This window comes from Oncorhynchus mykiss, chromosome 9, assembly GCF_013265735.2.
Source record: "Oncorhynchus mykiss isolate Arlee chromosome 9, USDA_OmykA_1.1, whole genome shotgun sequence".
Lineage (NCBI taxonomy): Eukaryota > Metazoa > Chordata > Actinopteri > Salmoniformes > Salmonidae > Oncorhynchus > Oncorhynchus mykiss.
The window spans coordinates 39237663-39258487 of record NC_048573.1 but is presented as its reverse complement, the minus strand read 5'-3'; the positions used below and the strand labels follow the sequence as shown (position 1 = coordinate 39258487).

Sequence of the window (20825 nt, the reverse complement as noted above, 5' to 3'; positions counted from 1 at the left end):
TGTGTGTCATCGTGTTTTGTTAACTCCATTATACCAGTACGGCATTTAATGCCCTGTGTTGCGTTGGCTTGCAGTAAGTGGGAATGACCACAAGATGATGCTCCCCACATGTTTCTGGCTCCCCTTCCCCCCCAAATTGAGAATGTTGAAAACAACAACAAAAAAGTGTTTAACCTTGTTTGCCTTGATGTTCATTAGAACTCCACCGACCTACTGTTGCGTAGTTGAACCAAGAACTATATGTGACCACTTGGTTAAAGCGACACCATTCTGCCAAGGACACCCATACCAGAGTGGCCACCGCAAAGCCCAAGAGCCTGAGCCGATCTGGAAGTTGCTGTAGCCCTGCTTGGGATATTTAGCCTATATTGGCTATTGGGTGAGACGCAGGGTCCGTTCTAGCTTGATAGGCCATATCAGGGTGGGAAATTGGACCTGTAAATTGGGCGGAGTTGAAGTTAATCATGCATTTAGGTTCTAGCTTATTGAGACGCATGCATGCATCGCACCAAAAGCTTGATTTTGACGGCTGTTTTAAAACGAATTTCCTGCAATTCTATGTACTAATGATTTACGTTCACCACCTGGTCAATTTATTTGGTGATTAAATCTATGCAAATAAATTAGATGAATGAATAGTTCACACCTCTGTTTTCTTTTATTCTGTAACCGGGTATATTGTAACCATGTGCTATTGTAACCAGCTTACGTTTAGAAGCACTCAAATCATTGAAAATAACACTCATAAAGATATGCTGCCTATACACCCTAATAGACCTACCCATCACGTATTATTATGATAAATGGAAGATTATCACTTAGCGCAACTGCGCTCGTTTAGTCAAGTTATATCAAAGCTGTGTTAATTGTTTTCTCTTATTTTTCTTTCCTTAATTCTGTTTTCCCCCCGTCTCTCCCTGTGTTCTATGACCTCACTGGTCACAGACGTCGATTCAACGTCGGTTCAATGTCATTTCCTTGAAAGGACGTGGGAAACAACGTTGATTCAACCAGTGTGTGCCCTGTGGGAAGGAGCTAACTATAAACATGTCCAGACCATTATGAGAATACAACAATAGCAACATAGTTTCCCCCATGGGGACAGAGAGGAGTGAGCGATTGTTTTTAGCGCCTGCCGGCTACAGCTTCTCTGTGTCCCTCGAGTGTTTCTCTGGATCTGAAAGAGTACATTTGTTCGATGCTGTTGGTGCTGTACCAACCAGGGCACCATCAGTAGGTGCATCTTGTTAGTCTGAACTGGCTTCCTCTGTCTCCTCTCGGTATTCAGCACTGATCAAAAACAGATGGTGTGTGTTTATTTTAGCCAGTTTCTGTGTCCCAATAAGTCTGTATGTGTGTGTGATGATGACTAAGTATGGCCATGAGACTCCTCCAGTTGACTTTGTTCCAGCTCTCACCAGCCTCCGGTGTTTGAGCAATACTGTCTGTGTGCTGGAGTATGGAGGGTTAAGGCTGTGGGTGTTTCCCACATCGATAAGACAGCAGCGTTTTACCCCAGACACAACAGAATTATTGTCTGGTTGAAAAAGGGAAGATTCGAAGGAGTTGGTGTAGAAATGAAGTCTGTGTGTAATCCAAGTGTATGTCTTTCTTCACTTTGAATATTTTCTCGAAATGTCTTCTTCAAAACTGATACTCCCACCACCACCACACACACACTCAACACAGATGTCCAGCACAGATGGTAATGGTAAGCCACCCAAACACTCCAGACCTCCAGTGTCCACACACTAGCAAAAACATCATCTGTGAATTAACCAGAGCATGTAGACCAACACTTAATGCACACGTCATGACATCTTGGTTTTCAAAAAAAAAAAAAAAAAAAACAGTCATGTCATTTTGTTTAATTACAAATTATTTTTATTATGCATATTTTCTCGTGGTTGTATGGCTTCATCATACATGTGAATAAGGTGGTTATATAGACAGAGACTCCTGGAGCAGCTCTGTACCCTAAACTGCAGCCGGCCCAGAGACAATGGCACAACGCTGACTCTCACAATGGGGACTGACACTGAAGCTAACAAAAACACATTCATACACTGGCACACTCACGCGTACTCACTGCCTCACACACACAGACAACTACTGAATCACCCCCCCCCCCCCCCATATAGCATCAATCAGTCAAGTATGGACACGAAGGTTCTAGCAGAGATCATTTCACCTTCCCTGATAGACAACTATTGTATCGTTATAACATCGCGTTACTATTCCAATACCAAATAGCACAGCCTGTATTGTTTTCTGCATCTGCTCATGTTAAAAAATACTGAGATAGTCAGTTACCCCAGCTGCTGCAGGTCTCGAATGATGATGAATATGGAAATAGATACTTTACTAAAATCTGCTTTGACGTGAATATCTTAGGTAACAATTATATAAAAAGCATATGTTACAGTGTTGTCTACCTTATACATATTCATCCCATACTCCATTAGAATAATAATAAATGGCATATTCAGTGAAATTGTGATTATCTCAATCTGCAATAATTTACTCACAAATATGGAGGACATGGAAAATGGGAATAGAGCAGATAGACGGACAAGCAGAGACAACAGAGAGTGCATAAACATTTTCCACTGGAGGTATGAATCTTGTAAAAATGGACATAGAACAACATTCTGAAGTAGAGAATAGAATGTACAGAGGTGTTAAGGCCACATTCAGAAAGGTATTCCTGAAGGAAGTCCAGAAGAGGATGCTGCCCATATACAGTGCCTTCAGAAAGTCTTCCCTTGGACTTTTTCCCACATTTTGTTGCGTTACAGCCTGAATTTAAAAAAGGATTAAATTGAGAATTTGTCACTGGCCTACACACCATATGGGGATAATGTCAAACTTATGTTTTTTAACATTTTCTCAGTTGAGTAGTGAAGTTCAAACACAGATTCAACCACAAACACCAGGGAGGTATTTTTTGAATATCACTTTTAGCATGGTTAAGTTATTAATCACACTTTGGAAGATGTATCAATACATCCAGTCATTACAAAGATAATTCAGTTGCCGGAGAAGAAGGAAACCGCTCAGGGATTTCACCATGAGGCCAAGGGTGAGTTTGTGATTATAGTTTGTGATCGGAGAAAACTGAGGATGGATCAACAACATTACAGTTACTCCACAATATTAACCTAATTGACAGAGTCAAAAGAAGGAAGCCTGTACAAAATAAAAAATGTTCCAAAACATGCATCCTGTTTGCCAACAAGGACTAAAGTAATACTGCAAAACATGTGTCAAAGCAATTCATTTTATGTCCTGAATACAAAGTGTTACGTTTGGGGCAAATCAAATACAACACATTGCTAAGTACCACTCTACATCTTTTCAAGCATAGTGGTGGCTGCATCATGTTATGGGTATGCTTGTAATCATTAAGGACTGGGGAGTTTTTCAGGATAAAAAAAATGGAGCTAAGCATAGGCAAAATCCTGGTTCAGTCTGCTTTCCACCAGACATTGGGAGATTAATTCACCTTTCAGCAGGACAATAACTTAAGACACAAGGCCACATCTAAACTGGAGTTGCAAATCAAAAAGACAGTGAATGTTCCTGAGTGGCTGAGTCACAGTTTGGACTTCAATCTACTTGAAAATATATGGCAAGACCTGAAAATGGATGTCTAGCAATGATCAACAACCAATTTGACAGAGCTTGAAGACTTTTGAAAATAATAAAATGGTCAAATATTGTCCAATCCAAGTGTACAAAGCTCTTAGAGACCTACCCAGAAAGACTCACAGCTGTAATCGCTGCCAAAGGTGTTTCTACAAAGTATTGACTCAGGGATGTGAATACTTATGTAAATTAGATATTTTCTTTTCTTAAAAAAAAATTTGCTAAACTTTCTAAAAACATGTTTTCACTTTGTCATTATGAGGAGTTGTGTGTAGATGGGTGAGAAAGAAAAAATATTTAATAATTTTTAAATTCAGGTTGTAACAGGCTGTAGCAGGGGTATGAGTACTTTCTGAAGGTACTGTAAATCCTACTAAATTACTAGAGGGGGCGATAAAATAGCCTCTGAAATATATGTAAACAGAAAGCTGTGAGTGCTATTATGTGATACAATATCAGTACTTGTTGCATTTACAATGTGTCTAAGTCCCATTAACTGATTGGCGCCAGTGTATGGCTGTGAATTCACAATTTTTTGAATGGAATGTTGGTATATTGGCAGTTAATTTGACAAATTTATAGAATAATTTCTCTAAACCTGGCTGGCTAGCTAGCTAACACAGTACTGATAAATTCTTCACATTCATTGCTTTACACAATACCTTATCACAGCACTGGCAAACCATGGTTGACCATCACCCTGACCAACATGGCTGACCTTTGGACCATCATAAGAAGGTTCATGTCCATTCTAGTATTCTAATTCTATCATGCTGCGTCTGTCTCACCTCGCTAATTAAATGTTCAGCAGTAACTTCTGGAAGAGTGAGGCGGAGAATCTGGTGACCTATAATGGCTATCCAACCCATCTTCGCCCAACCTTCAAACCCCATCCACTGCATTTAAAGGGCTGCTCAGAAAAGTCGTAGCTATTTGTGTACGAGGGTGGGTGGTCTCTGCGGGTAAGGAGTGGAAGGTGGTAGGTTCTCGAATGATTAATTCTCCTCTTCTTGTGTTCTCATGGTCCATTGACTCCATCACGTTTGGCATCGGACACCAGGAGAGCTCGTCAAACATTCATATAAACATTGGCGACAACAGCAATAGTAGTATAGTAACAACTACGATAACAATAATGGATAATAACCCTAATAGAAAAACAGGAAGAAATCTCAGTGTGTTTTGTTTTTCTTTGTTTTCACAAAGCCCTTTGGATTCTGACCCCACTCTCTCCTTGGTTTCCGGGAGTCTCGTCCTGATGATGTCACAGGTCATAGTGCAATAATCCTCTTTGTTCCAAGTCTGCATACATTGTTGTCATGTGTCCCCCTCCGATTACCCTCACTCACCTCCATAGCCCAGGCCCCCCTCACTGCATACGGTCGGGGTGGTGGAGGGGATATTGGAGGTAGGCTGCAGGGGGGGCAGAGAGGCCAGTGAGGGGGTTGAGGGAGAGGTGGATGGGTGTGGGAGGGGTGGGGGGGGCAGACATGGTAGGGCCTGGTGTGGCGGGGGAGTAGCTGTAGCGGAGGTAGCTAGCGGAGGGCGAGGGGGCGTAGGGGTAGTGCTCCAGGCCAGTGGAGGGGGTGGAGGTGTAGGGGGCATAGGCTGAGCTATAGTCCAGATACGGGGAGGAGAGGGAGGCCTGAGAGGGGCTGAGGTGGGACTGGAGCAACAGGCTGGGCTGGAGGAAGGCCTGGGGGTACACATACTGCTGGGCCAATCTGAAGAGACAGAGAACATTATAGATACAAGTGTACAGCATGCGGTTATACATTGGGAAGGTATACACAGGCCTGAGGACACACATACGGCTCAGCCATCGTGGAGAAAGAGGCACGTACACTAGAGTATCTACAGATGATGTACCACACCACTGTAATTACAGGGGACACACAGTACCCAGTATGCCCAGTGAATGACTGACATATGGCATGGAACACTCAGCTTTCGAATAGTGCTAGCTTTAGCATAGTATTACCCGAATACTGTATGTAAAGATTTACGTCAAGCACACACAATGTGTAGATCAGGATCCTTGTAAAATAATACCGTAGAATGTGAGATGGGCACGTGATAAAATGTCTCTGAATGTCAATCCCTTTCATCAGGGGGATTGTAACAACTGGGTTTTTATAATTGGCTATTTTAGTGGAGAGCTTTGTCTAATTACGTCCCTGGGAAGCAGAAAATAACACCTGAGGGAAAAGGACTTCACCCCAATGCTCAATAGATAGAGAGAAGAGACAGGGGGGGGGGGGGGGGGACGACTCAGGAGAGGCGAGACTATCTCCATGTCCAGAGGATATAGAGGGTAGAATACAGGCAACAAAGAGAACGTAAAGGAGGGAAATGTAGGGGAATGAGGAGACTGCCAATAATAAAGGAGGGAGGAGGGGAGAGAGAGAGAGGCTCAGTTTGGATGGTATGCTGTTTTACAAGAGAGGCTCAGTTTGAGCCATTCTAAAGGCGACCGCATGCTTCCCAGCCGAGACAGTTCGGAAGGCGTTGTGCATATATTATCACCTTCGGTGAGGGTTTTTCCGGTTGTTCGGGCACACAAAACTTTTTCTAGAGGCAAGCCAAAGTCGGTAGCCGAAGTCTACACCCTTTCGTCGGTGATTGGTTAACAGTAGGGATTCTTCCATGAACACTTTGCTGTCATTCAACGAGACATTGCAACTAGTTCTGATGTAATGCAATACTTCACCACACATTCGATGTCAAATTGTGTGACTAAGATCTCTTCTGCAAAAAGTTCAAAAGTAATGACAGATGTCTTGAGTTATCTTAGATTAATTCTGGCTATTTTGAGGAAGTGTATACTGCTCCAGTGTCTCGAAGCGGACAAACAGCACTATTTCTGCTTTTTCTCATTTTTCAAGCGAATGCATTTTAAGGGAGTATGCGGGCACACTCGTTGGGTTCGCCTAGTCGACTTTGGCTAGCTGCCAGCCGAACTGAAGCATGCTGACACCGTAACACTGCCACTTCAGCAAAGGACAACACAACTTCACACATGGACACACACACACACACACACCAGCCCTCAAATCCTGCCTGCCTTCCCAGATGTGTGTTTGCAGTGACTGAGCCCTATAATCCCCCCCCTCCTCCCCTCAAACCCCACCCTGTCTCTGTGTTTCAACAGGAAACACACCCCACCACACTGCACCCGCCCGGCCTCCTCCTTCCTCTCCTCCTTCAAAAAAAGAACAGAATTTGAATAAAGTGCCAAATCTCACTTCTCTGTCAGCGCCCTGCCTGGTGTCTGCCCTGCCAGCTAGCTGGACCAGATGGTGCCTCAGCGGCTGCCTTGCCAACTCTGGGTCCTACAGGCAGCCACTGGACCACATTCTGACCCCCCCCCCCCAACTTGCATTCACACACACCTCTTCACAGCCACTCCTACCATTAGTCCCCTCTCCTCTTAAACATCCATGTACACCAAGGCTGGGGACAGACGCTCTGTTTATCTTTGTTATTTGCCCTTTACAATAGGATAGACAGACAGACAGAGCCCCACAGAAGGAGCCCGACTCTATTGGTGCTTACTTACCGCCACAATTATGAGTTTGGATGGGGTTTTTTTTGGGGGGGGGGGGGGTAGTCAAGACTTCAGAGTAGTAGTAGTCAAGACTTCATGAAGATAGATCAATCCACCCCATACTAAGTGACTTCCGCAAAAGATTAAGAAAATAGGAAGTCCTTTTCATTGTTGTGGCAGACAGACAGCGACTTAATCAAGATCAAACCCAGTAGAAGAGAGGGTGCACTTGTGCTTTAATTGTCCATTGGTTCTCTGAAGGAGACATTCAATCAGCCCACCATAATTCATTCACAGGCTCATTTGGGTCAGCCTCAATTCCCTTACCACTCAATATATCATTCAATAATTGAAAGCCAGCGGCTGCAATATTAATAGCCCTGCGAGCCATGGGGGTTTGAAGGGCCTATCACAATCCCTGCTCCCACAGAACACACACCCCAATAAGACTGGCCTCACAGAATAGGAAAGGATCATTTAGCCTAATATAGTATAGCACTCATCAGAAACCATGGACAGCTCTGGTCATCTCCCTTCTGACCAAACAAATGCCAGAGAGATGTTTTATTTCTGGGTCAAACTAAGTTAGTTGTGAAGTACACTGAGTGTACAAAACATGCACAAAAGCTCTTTCCATGACATAGCGTTCACCTGGTCAGTCTATGATCTCTTATTGATGTCACCTGTTAAATCCAATTCAATCAGTGTAGACGAAGGGGAGGAGGCAAGTTAAAGAGGGATTTTTAAGCAAGACAAAAGATGTAAGTGCCTTTGAAAGGGGTATGGTAGTAGGTGCCAGGCGCACCGGTTTGTGCCAAGAACTGCAACGCTGCTGAGTTTTTCACACTCAACAGTTTTCCATGTGTATCAAGAATGGTCAACCACTCAAAGGACACCAGCCAACTTGACAGAAGTGTAAGGAAGCTTTGGAGTCAACATGGGCCAACATCCCCGTGGAACATTTTCAACACCTTGTAGAGTCCATGCCCCGATGAATTCAGGCTGTTCTGAGGGCAAAAGGGTGTGCAACAAAACATTAGTAAGGTGCTCCTAATGTTTTGTCCAATCATTGTAGATCACTGTAATAACTTTGGTACCAAATATTCAGAAATAGCCTGCCACTTACCAGTATGCGTGAGTTGACTGAAACTGTTTTAAGTGTCAACAGTGCTCTTTCCCACAGACACACAAACAAGCACACGCACATCCCATGCCACTGAGACTGTTCACCCATCTATCACACCCTGACTCACAGGCCAACCCCTCACTTCTCTACTCAGCCTGTTATCACAACACACTCGTTACAGAGGGTTAGGAAAGAGAGAGAGAGAAGGAAAGATACATAGGGTTAGGAAAGAGAGAGAGAGAGAGAGAAGGAAAGATACATAGGGTTAGGAAAGAGAGAGAGAGAGAGAGAAGGAAAGATACAGAGGGGGAGGAAAGAGAAGGAAAGATACAGAGGGGGAGGAAAGAGAGAGAGAGAGAGAAGGAAAGATACAGAGGGGGAGGAAAGAGAGAGAGAGAGAGAAGGAAAGATACAGAGGGGGAGGAAAGAGAGAGAGAGAGAGAAGGAAAGATACAGAGGGGGAGGAAAGAGAGAGAGAGAGAGAAGGAAAGATACAGAGGGGGAGGAAAGAGAGAGAGAGAAGGAAAGATACAGAGGGGGAGGAAAGAGAGAGAGAGAAGGAAAGATACAGAGGGGGAGGAAAGAGAGAGAGAGAAGGAAAGATACAGAGGGGGAGGAAAGAGAGAAAGAGAGCAAGAGAGATGCAGGAAAGATAGAGGGAGAGCGAGATGAAGGAAAGATACTGAGGGGGAGGAAGAGAGAGAGAGAAGGAAAGAAAGATAGAGGGGGAGGGAGAGCCATAAGCAGGCTAAGAATATCCCCATGTCCAAATGTATCCATGTTAGGAAACAGCAGCAGGCCCGCCAGTTAAGTGAAGCAAGTTAGTGTCTGGATATTCTCACTGAGTTGTGTTCTCTTGTAACCGATGGTAGCACAGCTGGCTGAGGGGTCATTCTCAGACTCTACGAGACCACTGGGACTGTCAGTTACAACATGTGCCGAACACACAACTAGACAGACAAATTGACAAGAGGAAAAGATGAAAGGAAGAGATTAGGGGAAGAGGCCGACAGAGACGGAGAGAGTGGTTCCTTCTTACCCATACTGCCTCTGGATCAGGGCGGGATGGACCTGCTGCACACCGATGGAGAAACCTGTGTGGCAGAGAGAACCCAGCAGGGTCAGAGACCATCAGACACTATATAAAAACAGCAGTGAGGGACATCATCTGAGAGGACAAGATGGAAATCAGACTAGGACAGACAGACATACAGAGCTTGTATAAGGGACAGGGTGCCTGGAGGAAGAGATCCTACCACTCATTTACTTTTCATCTCTCTGTCCCTCCGTCTTTCCCTCCCTTGGTGAGCTGAACAGACTCTGGCACTGTTTAAATAAGCGAAACCAAGAATCTACGGGGACACTGACGAGAAACCACACACACACACACAGCTCTGACCTCGTTGACTCCTGAGTTCACCATGAATGTGAAGATAGGAGACTCATCTCTCCTTCCTTCCTTCCTTGTATTGCGCTCTCCCTCCCTCTCAATATCTCACTACGTTCAAACTCCTTTTTCCTCTCACAAACACTTAATGTGCCTAACTCTTACACAGACACACACAGACCCCCCCCCATGGTAATGTTCTGTTTATCATGACTCCCTGGGTGAGTTGAGTCACACAGGACAAGGAAGAGTCAGATCTGCTGTTATTTCTCCCCCCCCCCCCCCCTCATGATCACCCCCACCACCACACACACAGACTCTCTCATCTCACACAAAATACCTAAATACCATGCTCTGACATCTCATCAACTGCATGTTTGGAGTGTAACATAGCAACAACACCCCAACAGAGGTACAGTATACTGCTGTGCGTCATTCACACATATGCTACATCTAAAAATGACATCCTGTCATCTATATAGTGGTGCACTAGATTTTATCCCTGTATTTTCTCCACAGGCTGAGAGGAGAGTGAGTGTGTGGAGTCAATGGGAAAAAGAGGCTAGTGGTTAACAGCCTGGTGGTTAACAAGCTGGTGGTTAACAGGCTGGTGGTTAACAAGCTGGTGGTTAACAAGCTGGTGGTTAACAGGCTGGTGGTTAACAGGCTGGTGGTTAACAGGCTGGTGGTTAACAGGCTGGTGGTTAACAAGCTGGTGGTTAACAGGCTGGTGGTTAACAAGCTGGTGGTTAACAGGCTGGTGGTTAACAGGCTGGTGGCTAACAGGTGGTTAACAAGCTGGTGGCTAACAGGTGGTTAACAAGCTGGTGGCTAACAGGCTGGTGGCTAACAGGTGGTTAACAAGCTGGTGGTTAACAAGCTGGTGGTTAACAGGCTGGTGGTTAACAGGTGGTTAACAAGCTGGTGGTTAACAGGCTGGTGGTTAACAGGCTGGTGGCTAAAAGGTGGTTAACAAGCTGGTGGCTAACAGGCTGGTGGTTAACAAGCTGGTGGTTAACAGGCTGGTGGTTAACATGCTGGTGGTTAACAAGCTGGTGGTTAACAGGCTGGTGGTTAACAGGCTGGTGGTTAACAGGCTGGTGGTTAACAGGCTGGTGGTTAACAGGCTGGTGGTCAACAAGCTGGTGGTTAACAGGCTGGTGGTTAACAAGCTGGTGGTTAACAGGCTGGTGGTTAACAGGCTGGTGGTTAACAAGCTGGTGGTCAACAGGCTGGTGGTTAACAGGCTGGTGGTCAACAGGCTGGTGGTCAACAGGCTGGTGGTTAACAGGCTGGTGGTTAACAGGCTGGTGGTTAACAGGCTGGTGGTTAACAGGTTGGTGGTAGACTGGTGGTTAACAGGCTGGTGGTAGGCTGGTGGTTAACAGGTTGGTGGTAGACTGGTGGTTAACAGGCTGGTGGTAGGCTGGTGGTTAACAGGTTGGTGGTAGACTGGTGGTTAACAGGCTGGTGGTAGGCTGGTGGTTAACAGGCTGGTGGTAGGCTGGTGGTTAACAGGTTGGTGGTAGTCTGGTGGTTAACAGGTTGGTGGTAGTCTGGTGGTTAACAGGTTGGTGGTAGTCTGGTGGTTAACAGGTTGGTGGTAGTCTGGTGGTTAACAGGTTGGTGGTAGTCTGGTGCTTAACAGGTTGGTGGTAGTCTGGTGGTTAACAGGTTGGTGGTAGTCTGGTGGTTAACAGGTTGGTGGTAGTCTGGTGGTTAACAGGTTGGTGGTAGTCTGGTGGTTAACAGGCTGGTGGTTAACATACTGGTGGTTAACAGGCTGGTGGTTAACAGGCTGGTGGTTAACAGGCTGGTGGTAGTCTGGTGGTCAACAGGCTGGCGGTTAACAGGCTGGCGGTTAACAGGCTGGTGGTTAACAGGCTGGTGGTAGACTGGTGGTTAACAGGCTGGTGGTAGTCTGGTGGTCAACAGGCTGGCGGTTAACAGGCTGGTGGTAGGCTGGTGGTTAACAGGCTGGTGGTAGGCTGGTGGTTAACAGGTTGGTGGTTAACAGGCTGGTGGTAGGCTGGTGGTTAACAGGCTGGTGGTTAACAGGCTGGTGGTAGGCTGGTGGTTAACAGGCTGGTGGTAGGCTGGTGGTTAACAGGTTGGTGGTAGTCTGGTGGTTAACAGGTTGGTGGTAGTCTGGTGGTTAACAGGTTGGTGGTAGTCTGGTGGTTAACAGGTTGGTGGTAGTCTGGTGGTTAACAGGCTGATGGTAGGCTGGTGGTTAACAGGCTGATGGTAGGCTGGTGGTTAACAGGCTGATGGTAGGCTGGTGGTTAACAGGTCGGTGGTAGGCTAGTAGTTAACACGAGCCTGACTACACGGCCTCAGGGAGAAGCTGCGTGTGTCACCAAGTGTGTTGTCTGTGTACCGTATAGTCTAGAGGAATGTAGCTATAATAGTAGCCAACAGAGTGTGTCATCTGCTGCGCTCACCTGTATGTCTGTGTATGAGAGAAAGAGTGTGTGTGTGTGTGTGTGTGTAACACCTGTCTGTGGGCTGCGTGGCTTGGCTCCCAGGTAGGCCAGGTTGATGTTAGCCTTCCTACCGTCGATGATGGGGTTGGGGTCTTTACATGCCCGCTCTGCTGCCCCTCTGTCCATCATAGTCACCTGACAGGAAGAGGAAAGAACACACAGGTTTGGGTGTCAGGAATTGATCAATCCGGTAACTCCCTGTAATCCCAGTAAAGCGTATCAGTGTTCATACTGTACTCTTTGAGCTCTAGTAGATAGTAAGATCCTGTGCGGTTATAACATAGTGTGTGATGGTAAAGTATGAAACAGAGGATTTCAGGGCTGAGCCGTCTGCTGCTGTGGGGGAGTAAGTCTCTCAGGTTAGGGGGCACCGGCATCCTGACCTATCACAGGGAATAGTGGGTGTCTGGGTGTGCAGGGAGGGGGGAAGGGTATCTTTCAATTCTATCATTATGTTACTAACAATGGGATGCTAAATAAGAGCAAACAGTAACATGGTACATTGAAACACACATTCATTGTCTCTCTCTCTCTCACACACACACAGCTGTGACTGCATCTATTACAGTATAGATTCAGGCATTACAGTAAGAGTAGTCGCAAACTCTGCTAATAAATGAGGCGAAGTGAACCGAAACATGAAATTAGTAACAGTACAGGGCACTAATGGGACTGCGTTCTTTTTCTGCTTTTATTTCAAAGCATCATACTCTGGAGTCCTATGCGAACATTGTCTGTGCTCTGGACGGGTTGATTGCTGTGTTTCTGAAGGCTGCCGGGGGAATTAGACCGCTATGGTAAGTCAGGGTTGAAAACGGGAAGACTGTCCGGCCTGGGCCAGAGACAGAACACGCACTGGTTGGCTTGCTAAACTCATCAACATGAGTATGAACAGGCATGTAGGGAAAATATGCATTGCTTTAACGCAGCTCCCCTCATCTCTCTCTTGTCTTTTTATCCATCTCTCTCGCTGACACTCTCCCTCCCCCCCCCCCCCTTTTCTCATAACCACACACAGCTTGACAAAGGGGGGTGGTGTCTGTCTGTGTGGAAGGAAGTCAAAAAAGAAACTGCAGCCTTATCTCAGAGCGCCAACACGTCACACCTCTGTGACCAGGGGATTACCTTCTGCTAACACACAGTCTACCCCAGAGAGGGAGAGAGGGAAAGAGAGCATTGAGCTATAAATGGGGAGGGGGAGAGAGAGAAAGGGAGTAGGAGGGGAACAAAGGGAGAGAGACTGCACGAAAAACAGTACAAACAGAAGCTCCTCAGGGACAATCCAGAGACCCTATTTGTGGACGATTACAAGACTGGGAACATAAGCACACTACCCCTCTATCAGAGGCAGAGGGTGGAAAATCTGAATAGTGAAAAAGGAGGACCCTGAAACTGAGACCGCCTGGAACAGTGGCCGTGCAGGGCAACATCAAATACTTCCGACAGGACTTTCACAGAATCAAAGAGAGAGCACAGCAGGAGAAGCTCTGTTGGTGACGACTCCTCCACCCAAAGTGAGTAGGTCCACACCCCCCACAGACGAGCAACCCCATGAGTAGGCTTTTGGCCTAAATAGAAGGAACCCAGACCCCAGCAAAGAAATCAGAAATACAGACATTGTCACCCTGCAAGAAATATGGTATAGAGGAGACGGACCCACTGGTTGCCCTCTAGGTTACAGAGAGCTGGTATTCACATCCACCAAACGACCAGGTGTGAAACAGGGAATAGACACAGAACAGTATATTTGACCTACAGTATTAGCTAACATATCAAATTCTAAAAAGTCCAGCGAAAAAACATAAGAAAACTAACAATGAGAAATGGTTTGATGAAGAATGCAAATCCAGAATTAAGAAACCTATCCAACCAAAAACTAAGAGACCCAGAAAACCAGAATCTACATCTTCACTAAAACAGAACCGAAATACGCTAAGAAAAAAGAAGGAACAGCATGTCAGAAAACAGCTCAATGTGAATGTATAGAACCAAATCACTTCTGGGGAAATTGGAACACATTAAACAAACACAAATAGCTACAGCATATAAAACAGGCAGGCATTGAGGCATAGTGTACGTACGATTGAACGTTAGGAATGGGCAAAACTTGTGACCAATGCATCGTTGAGCGTGGCATGATCGTCAGTGCCAGGTGCGCCAGATCCAACAGCTGTCTACCTGGGCTTTTCACGCACGACAGTGTCTAGGGTTTACCGAGAATGGAACGACAAACAAAAACATCCCGTCAGCGGCAGTCCTGCGGGCGAAAACAGCACGTTGATGAGAGAGGTCGAAGGAGAATGGTAAGATTCTTGCAAGCTAAAAGGCGGGCCACGTACAGAGAGATAACGCCGCAGTACAACTGTGGTGTGCAGAACGGCATCTCGGAGAACACAACTCGTGGATCCTTGTCAAGGATGGGCTATTGCAGCAAGCGACCACACCGGGTTCCACTACTATCAGCTAAAAACACGAAGGGGCTCTGGTGGGCACACAATCACCAACACTGGACCATTGAGAAATAGAAAAACGAATCGCAGTTCCTGTTGCGTCATGCTGATGGCTGAGTCAGGATTTGGCATAAGCAGCAGGAGTCCATGGACCTTTCCTGCCTGGTGTCAACGGTGCATGCTTGTGGCAGTGGTGACTGGTGTGGGGAATGTTTTCCTGGCACACGTGAGGCCCCATGATACCAATTGGGCAAGATTGAACACCAAGCCCCAAATAATTCTGGCTGTTCTGGGTGTAAAGGGTCCAACCCGGTACTAGATGGGTTTACCTAATAAACTGGCCAGAGTCTTATATCAATGAATTGGTGAGGGCACTAGAACAATCTGCAGCACCCGGCCACACCCTACTAAACTCTGAAGTCAAATGTCTACTGTTTGCTGATGATCTGGTGGTTCTGTCCCAAACCAAGGAGGGCCTACAATAGCACCGAGATCTTCTGCACAGATTGGTTGACTTGGGCCATGACGGTAAATCAGTCAGACAAAAATGATGGCATTCCAAAAAAAGGTCCAGTTGCCAGCACAACAAACACAAATTCTATCTAGACACCGTTGCCCCAGAGCACACAAAGAATTATACCTACCTTGGCCTAAACGATCTAAGAGACAAGGCAAGAAGGGCTTTCTATGCCATCAAAAGGAACATAAAACTCGACATCCCAAGCATTAGGATCTGTTCAAAAATACTTCAAATCAGTTATAGAACCCATTGCTCTCCATCGTTGTGAGGTTTGGGGTCCGTTACAGAATAACGCCTCACCAAAGCGGAGCATCAGGGAGTTTTTTTGTGAGTCTATGTAACGTCGGGTCCGGGTGCCGCAACCGGGGATGCCTCAGCTGGCTCGTCAGGCTTCCATGCCTGAGCAGGTTCGTCAAGTAACAAGACCCGGTTGTCCAGTCAAGCATCCGTTGCCGAATCTACCGAGGATGCCTCAGCTAGCTTGTCAGGCTCCCATGCCTCAGCTGGCTCATCAGGTTCGCAAGACTTGGTTGGCTCGGCAGGCTGCAATGCCTCGGCTGCTTCGTCAGGCTCCAATGGCCCGGTCGGCTCGTCAGGCTCCCACGCCTCAGCCGGCTCCCGCGCCTCAGCAGAAGAGACTGGTCCTTGGGACCGTCCCTCTGGTCGGCGTCCTGCGGTTGGAGCCGCGTGTTAGGGAGGGGGTACTGTCCCGTATATTCCCTCTCCGGCGCTTGAGGTCACCAGGCTGCTCATTATTACGCACACCTGTCACCATCATTAAGCGCATCACCAGACACACCTGGATTCAATCACCTGCCTTATTACCTCCCTATACATGTCATTCCCTTTGGTTATTTCACTAGGAGTTATTGTTTCTGTTCCGTTGTTTCATGTCTGCATGCTACTCGTGTTTCTTGTTTTGTCCATGTTTGTTTATTTATTAAATGATTCACTCCCTGAACTTGCTTTCCAACTCCCAGCGTATACGTTACACTGGGGCTCTATTCATAAACACAAACAGATTCCACAGAAGCCAAGGACAGCAACACAATTCGACCCAACCAAATTATGAGAAAACAAAAAGATGACTATTTGACACACTGGAAAGAATCAACAAAAAAAAAAACATACCAAACTGGATGCTATCTGACCCTAAACAGCGAATACACAGTAGCAGAATACCTGACCACTGTGACTGACCCAAATTTAAAAAAAGCATAGTGAGCATAACCTTGCTATTGAGAGAGGCTGCCATAGCCTTTCTTCTCTCGAGAGCCAGGTCTGCCTATGTGCCCACTGCCACAAAATGAGGTGGAAACTGAGCTGCACTTCCTTAACTCCTGCCAAAGGTAGGCCCATATTAGAGACACATATTCCCCACAGATCACACAGACCCACAAAGAATTTGAAAACAAATTAAACATTGATAAACTCCCTTATCCGTTAGGTGAAATACCACAATTGCAATGTGCAATCATAGCAGCAACATGTGACCCGTTGCGATGAAAACAGGGCAATCAGTGGAACACAAACAACATTGTAAATACAACCAATATTTTTCTGTTTACTTATCTTCCCCTGCTATTCGTACTACAACTGTCTTTTACACATGGTTAAAAACACTGTTCTGAACTGTGTAAATAAACTTGCGTGCAAATTAGGGTGATATATTTCAGAGCAAATAAAACCCTCACGCTCACATTATACACATATATTTGATGTTGTTCATCATTGTGTGTGTGTGTGTGTGTATTTGTCTGTGTATGAGAGGAAGTGTGTGTGTGTGTGTGTGTGATTGGAGAGGGAGCGGGTTGTTATTCAGGACTCTGAGATAATTGATGTTACACTTTGTAAGAGATAATCTACTCATGATAAAACATGTGACTGCAACGCCACAAACACTGCACATCCTTGTTGGCCGAAACAAAGTGTGCAACACCAAATTAAGAACCAGTGCTCTTTGCTTTGCAGATTACACAAGCACCTTCAGCCCAATACATAAGGGAATGTCAGCAGCACATGTACAGATCCATACAGAAAATGTAAAGGAAACGTAATGGTTTTACAGTTGGGTGTGGGAAACGAGCAGTGGGCCCAGCCTACCCAGTAAAACATAACTGAAACTTTAGCCTCACTTTCAATATGTTCTCAATTCAAGGTGGTTGGGTAAGCATGAGAATGGCCTAATTCGAGGTGGCTAGGGGAAAGTATCCTGTGATAGAAAATCTAATCTGGGTATTTCTTATCTGCCACAAGGCACTTTCATCATTGGTTACAATGTAGTAACTTTGTTATAAGGCTTTTGTAATATAAAGTGTAATTAAAATACATATCAGTGAAGCTACATGATACCACTGAGTTTTGACACCAAAGGGAACAAAATGTCGTGCGCTCAATAACTGACACTTTGGAACGCGCTCTGTAGCGCACTACTCACACAATTTCTCACACGTTACAGTGGTCCACTTCCTGTAACCTACAATACGCTACATTTACAGTCAAATGAAATGGTTTCTAAACAAAGAACACGGGTAGAAAATAACAGCAGTCAGCCTGACATGCGTCGTGTCCCGCCAAAGGAAGGATTTGGAAGGGGGTATTGCACAGCGTGTTAGATGAAGTAGGAGACACTTACAAAGCCGTATCCTCGGGATTTCCCGGTTTGTCTGTCCGTTATCACAACGGCCTCGTCAATATCCCCGAACGTCTCGAAGTATTTTCGAAGGGATGCATTGTTGGTATGATAAGGTAAACCACCGACAAAAATCTTAGTGAAAGTAGTGTCATTCTGAATAGTGGGATGCATTGTCTCCAGACCTCCGTTAACAAATTGATGGAAAAGCATTTGTCCGGCTGCGTCCGAATGGAAAAAGTAAACCGTCTATGGGGGAAAAAAACACACAATATAAACAGTCACAGGCGGTATATCAAAGTTCCAAACAACACAACTGGTGCTGGAGAGATGGAAGATTTAAATGCGCAATGGTTTGGTTTTCAAGCGCGCAATCAGGCTTGATTCGTCCGAGCTGTATCGATGCAAAAAATACTTATTTATTCCATGCTTTGAGTTATATCGAAGCAGGGCAACCAACGTACGGGCTACACTCCAGGTCCTTCTTGACAGGTGTCTTGAATACTCCTTCGAAATATCTCACAAGAGAGGGGGGGGGGGGGGGGGGGGGGGGGATATATATTTATATTAGGGGAGTTTCAGACACGCCCACTCCCCTTTTTGGCCAATACATAAGCGAAGCAACGCCCCCTGTGAACTTTATGTGTGACGTCTTTCCGCAGCTCACGCCCTCCCAGCTGCACCCTTACGTTCTCCTAACACCTGTCTTTGTCTTTTGAAGACACAAAGAACACCGTTTTATGCTGCAACGAATCCACATGAACATACTTGACCGTGATCAATAGGTCATCTTAACGTGTAGGCTAATAGCCTAGGCTTTGATTCGACTCATGTAGCAGTTTTCAGCCTTTCGGGACTATGTCGAGTTCTAAGACATACGACTACCGGATAATAAACGTATTACAATGAATTGAAACGGTGTGGAGCTGGTTCCAAGTAACATGGAAACTGGCGCCCATGTTCATGGGACTGGTTTATTCTGAGTTGCTGTCATTTTATAAGTTCCAGGTTGCTGACCATAAAACATCACCTTCACTTTTGATTAAGGGCTACAGCAAGCGCAAAAGGCTTGGCTAGAGACAGTAACGCCCATAAAACGTCAGTTGAGGTGAGAGGAAATTGAGACGATTAAAGACAAAAGCGCACGCCAGGGGTGACCATTCACAGGAAAGACCAGATAAAAGGTTGTAATGTTGAGGTGACCATGTATTCTCTCCCGCTCAATTCAAAGGGCTTTATTGGCATGGGAAACATATGTTTACATTGCCAAAACAAGTGGAATGGATAAACCGAAGTGAAATAAACAACCGGAAATTAACAGTAAACATTACACTCACAAAAGTATCAAAGGTATAGATAGATACATTACACATCATATTATGGCTATTTATAGTCTTGTAACAATGTGCAAATAGTTGAAGTGCAAAAAGGAAAATAGATAGTCATGAATATGGGTTGTATTTACAGTGATTGTTTTTCACTGGTTGCTCTTGTCTTGTGGCAACAGGTCACAAATCTTGCTGCTGTGGTGGAACACTGTGGTATTTCACCTAATAGATATTGGAGTTTATCCAAATTTGAGTTGTTTTTGATTTTTTTTGTGTGTCTGTGTAATCTGAGGAAAATATGTGTCTCTAATATGGTCATGCATTTGACAGGAGGTTAGGAAGTGCAACTCAGTTTCCACCTCATTTTGTGGGCAGTGTGCACATAGCCTGTCTTCTCTTGAGAGCCAGGTCTGTCTACAGGGGCCTCTCTCAATAGCAAGGCTATGCTCACTGAGTCTGTACATAGTCAAAACGTTCCTTAATTTTGGGTCAGTCACAGTGGTCACAATTTCAGGTACTCTGCAACTATGTACTCTATTTGTACTCTATTTAGGGCCAAATAGCATTCCAATTTGCTCAGTTTTTTGGTTAATTCTTTCAAATGTGTCAAGTAATTCTCTTTTTGTTTTCTCATGATTTGGTTGGGTGTAATTGTGTGGCTGTCCACACACACACACACACACACACACACACACACACACACACACACACACACTGGTGGCACCTTAAGTGGGGAGGACGGGCTGGAGTGGAATGGTATTTAAATGCATCAAACACATGACCATTCCATTTGCTCCGTTCCAGACATTATTATGAGCAGTCCTCCCCTCAGCAGCCTCCACTGACACACATAGGCGTCATGCCCGTAGGGGACACGTGACCCCTCAGATATGTTCTGTTAAGAAAAAAAAAAAATGTTGTTTCTCTGTAAAACTACTAGCCACCTAGGAATTTTATGAAGCTTTAGCTAGCCCAGATAGGTTACCATCTCCAAACCTCAGAACTAGCTACCAAGAACCCATTTCAGGCCATCAATCAAGTGAGAGTAGCTAGCTTGTCTAACTCTCTTCGCTGGCATGCCTGCTGGTAAGGTTGGTAGACTTCAGAAAAGCAAGCAAAAACTAAATGTACTGAATAAGACTCACATTCTTTCAATCTTTTATCCAGATTTTAACATAGATGCAGAGAAGTATATTTAGTTACAGACAGCTCAAGAGGTATGCTTAGATACGCAAAAAAAATAGAATTAAGCACAATGATTATGCCAAAAAAAAAGCAGTTTCAGGTGTTTGAAAAATTCGAAATTCTCCAACTTCCTGGCCCCCTCCGGACCACCCCCAGGCCATTTTCAAATACTTTGTGCCCACTCAGATTTTTAGGGGTGCATGACTACCCTGCACACATTTTTGGTTCTCTCTCTCTATCTGTGTGGGAAAAGGTCACGTGGAGAGGCCAATTCAATAAAATGTTCTGACCTTCAGTAGGCCTACTAAACAATGAGACAAAGAAGGGCTGAGACATTTCGTTTTTTGATGACAGCGATAGGATCTTGGTGTGCATTTAGTCTCAAATTCATCTTTTGTTTGAAAAGGTTTGAGATTACCACTGTAGTACAGTGGCAAGGAGACCCCATATTCCAAATGACATGTGCTGGCACCTCTGTAGCCAACTGTACCCACCATCTTTCTCTTGACCCACCAT

At 45.3% G+C, this 20825-nt stretch overlaps 1 protein-coding gene across 1 annotated transcript; it reads right to left on the bottom strand.

The window, feature by feature from the left end:
• Positions 1-1861: 1861 nt before the first annotated feature.
• Positions 1862-18309, bottom strand: LOC110532020 (RNA-binding protein 38). The gene is made up of 4 exons (XM_036987944.1): positions 17800-18309; positions 12206-12329; positions 9361-9415; positions 1862-5372 (listed from the first exon to the last, which is right to left on the bottom strand). Exons 1-4 carry the CDS (start codon positions 18007-18009, stop codon positions 5018-5020), a joined length of 744 nt encoding a protein of 247 aa, XP_036843839.1. The 5' UTR covers positions 18010-18309; the 3' UTR covers positions 1862-5017.
• Between the last annotated feature and the right edge of the window lie 2516 nt (positions 18310-20825).

Bases quoted from the DNA above. Each gene is read 5' to 3' on its own strand.
- LOC110532020 (XM_036987944.1), bottom strand. From the start codon at position 18,009: ATGCTTTTCCATCAATTTGTTAACGGAGGTCTGGAGACAATGCATCCC. The intron at 9,416-12,205 runs GTGTTACACACA...TCTGCCACACAG, and splicing joins GCCACGCAGCCCACAGACAG to GTTTCTCCATCGGTGTGCAG. The intron at 5,373-9,360 runs GTAAGAAGGAAC...CTGTCTCTTCAG, and splicing joins CTGATCCAGAGGCAGTATGG to ATTGGCCCAGCAGTATGTGT.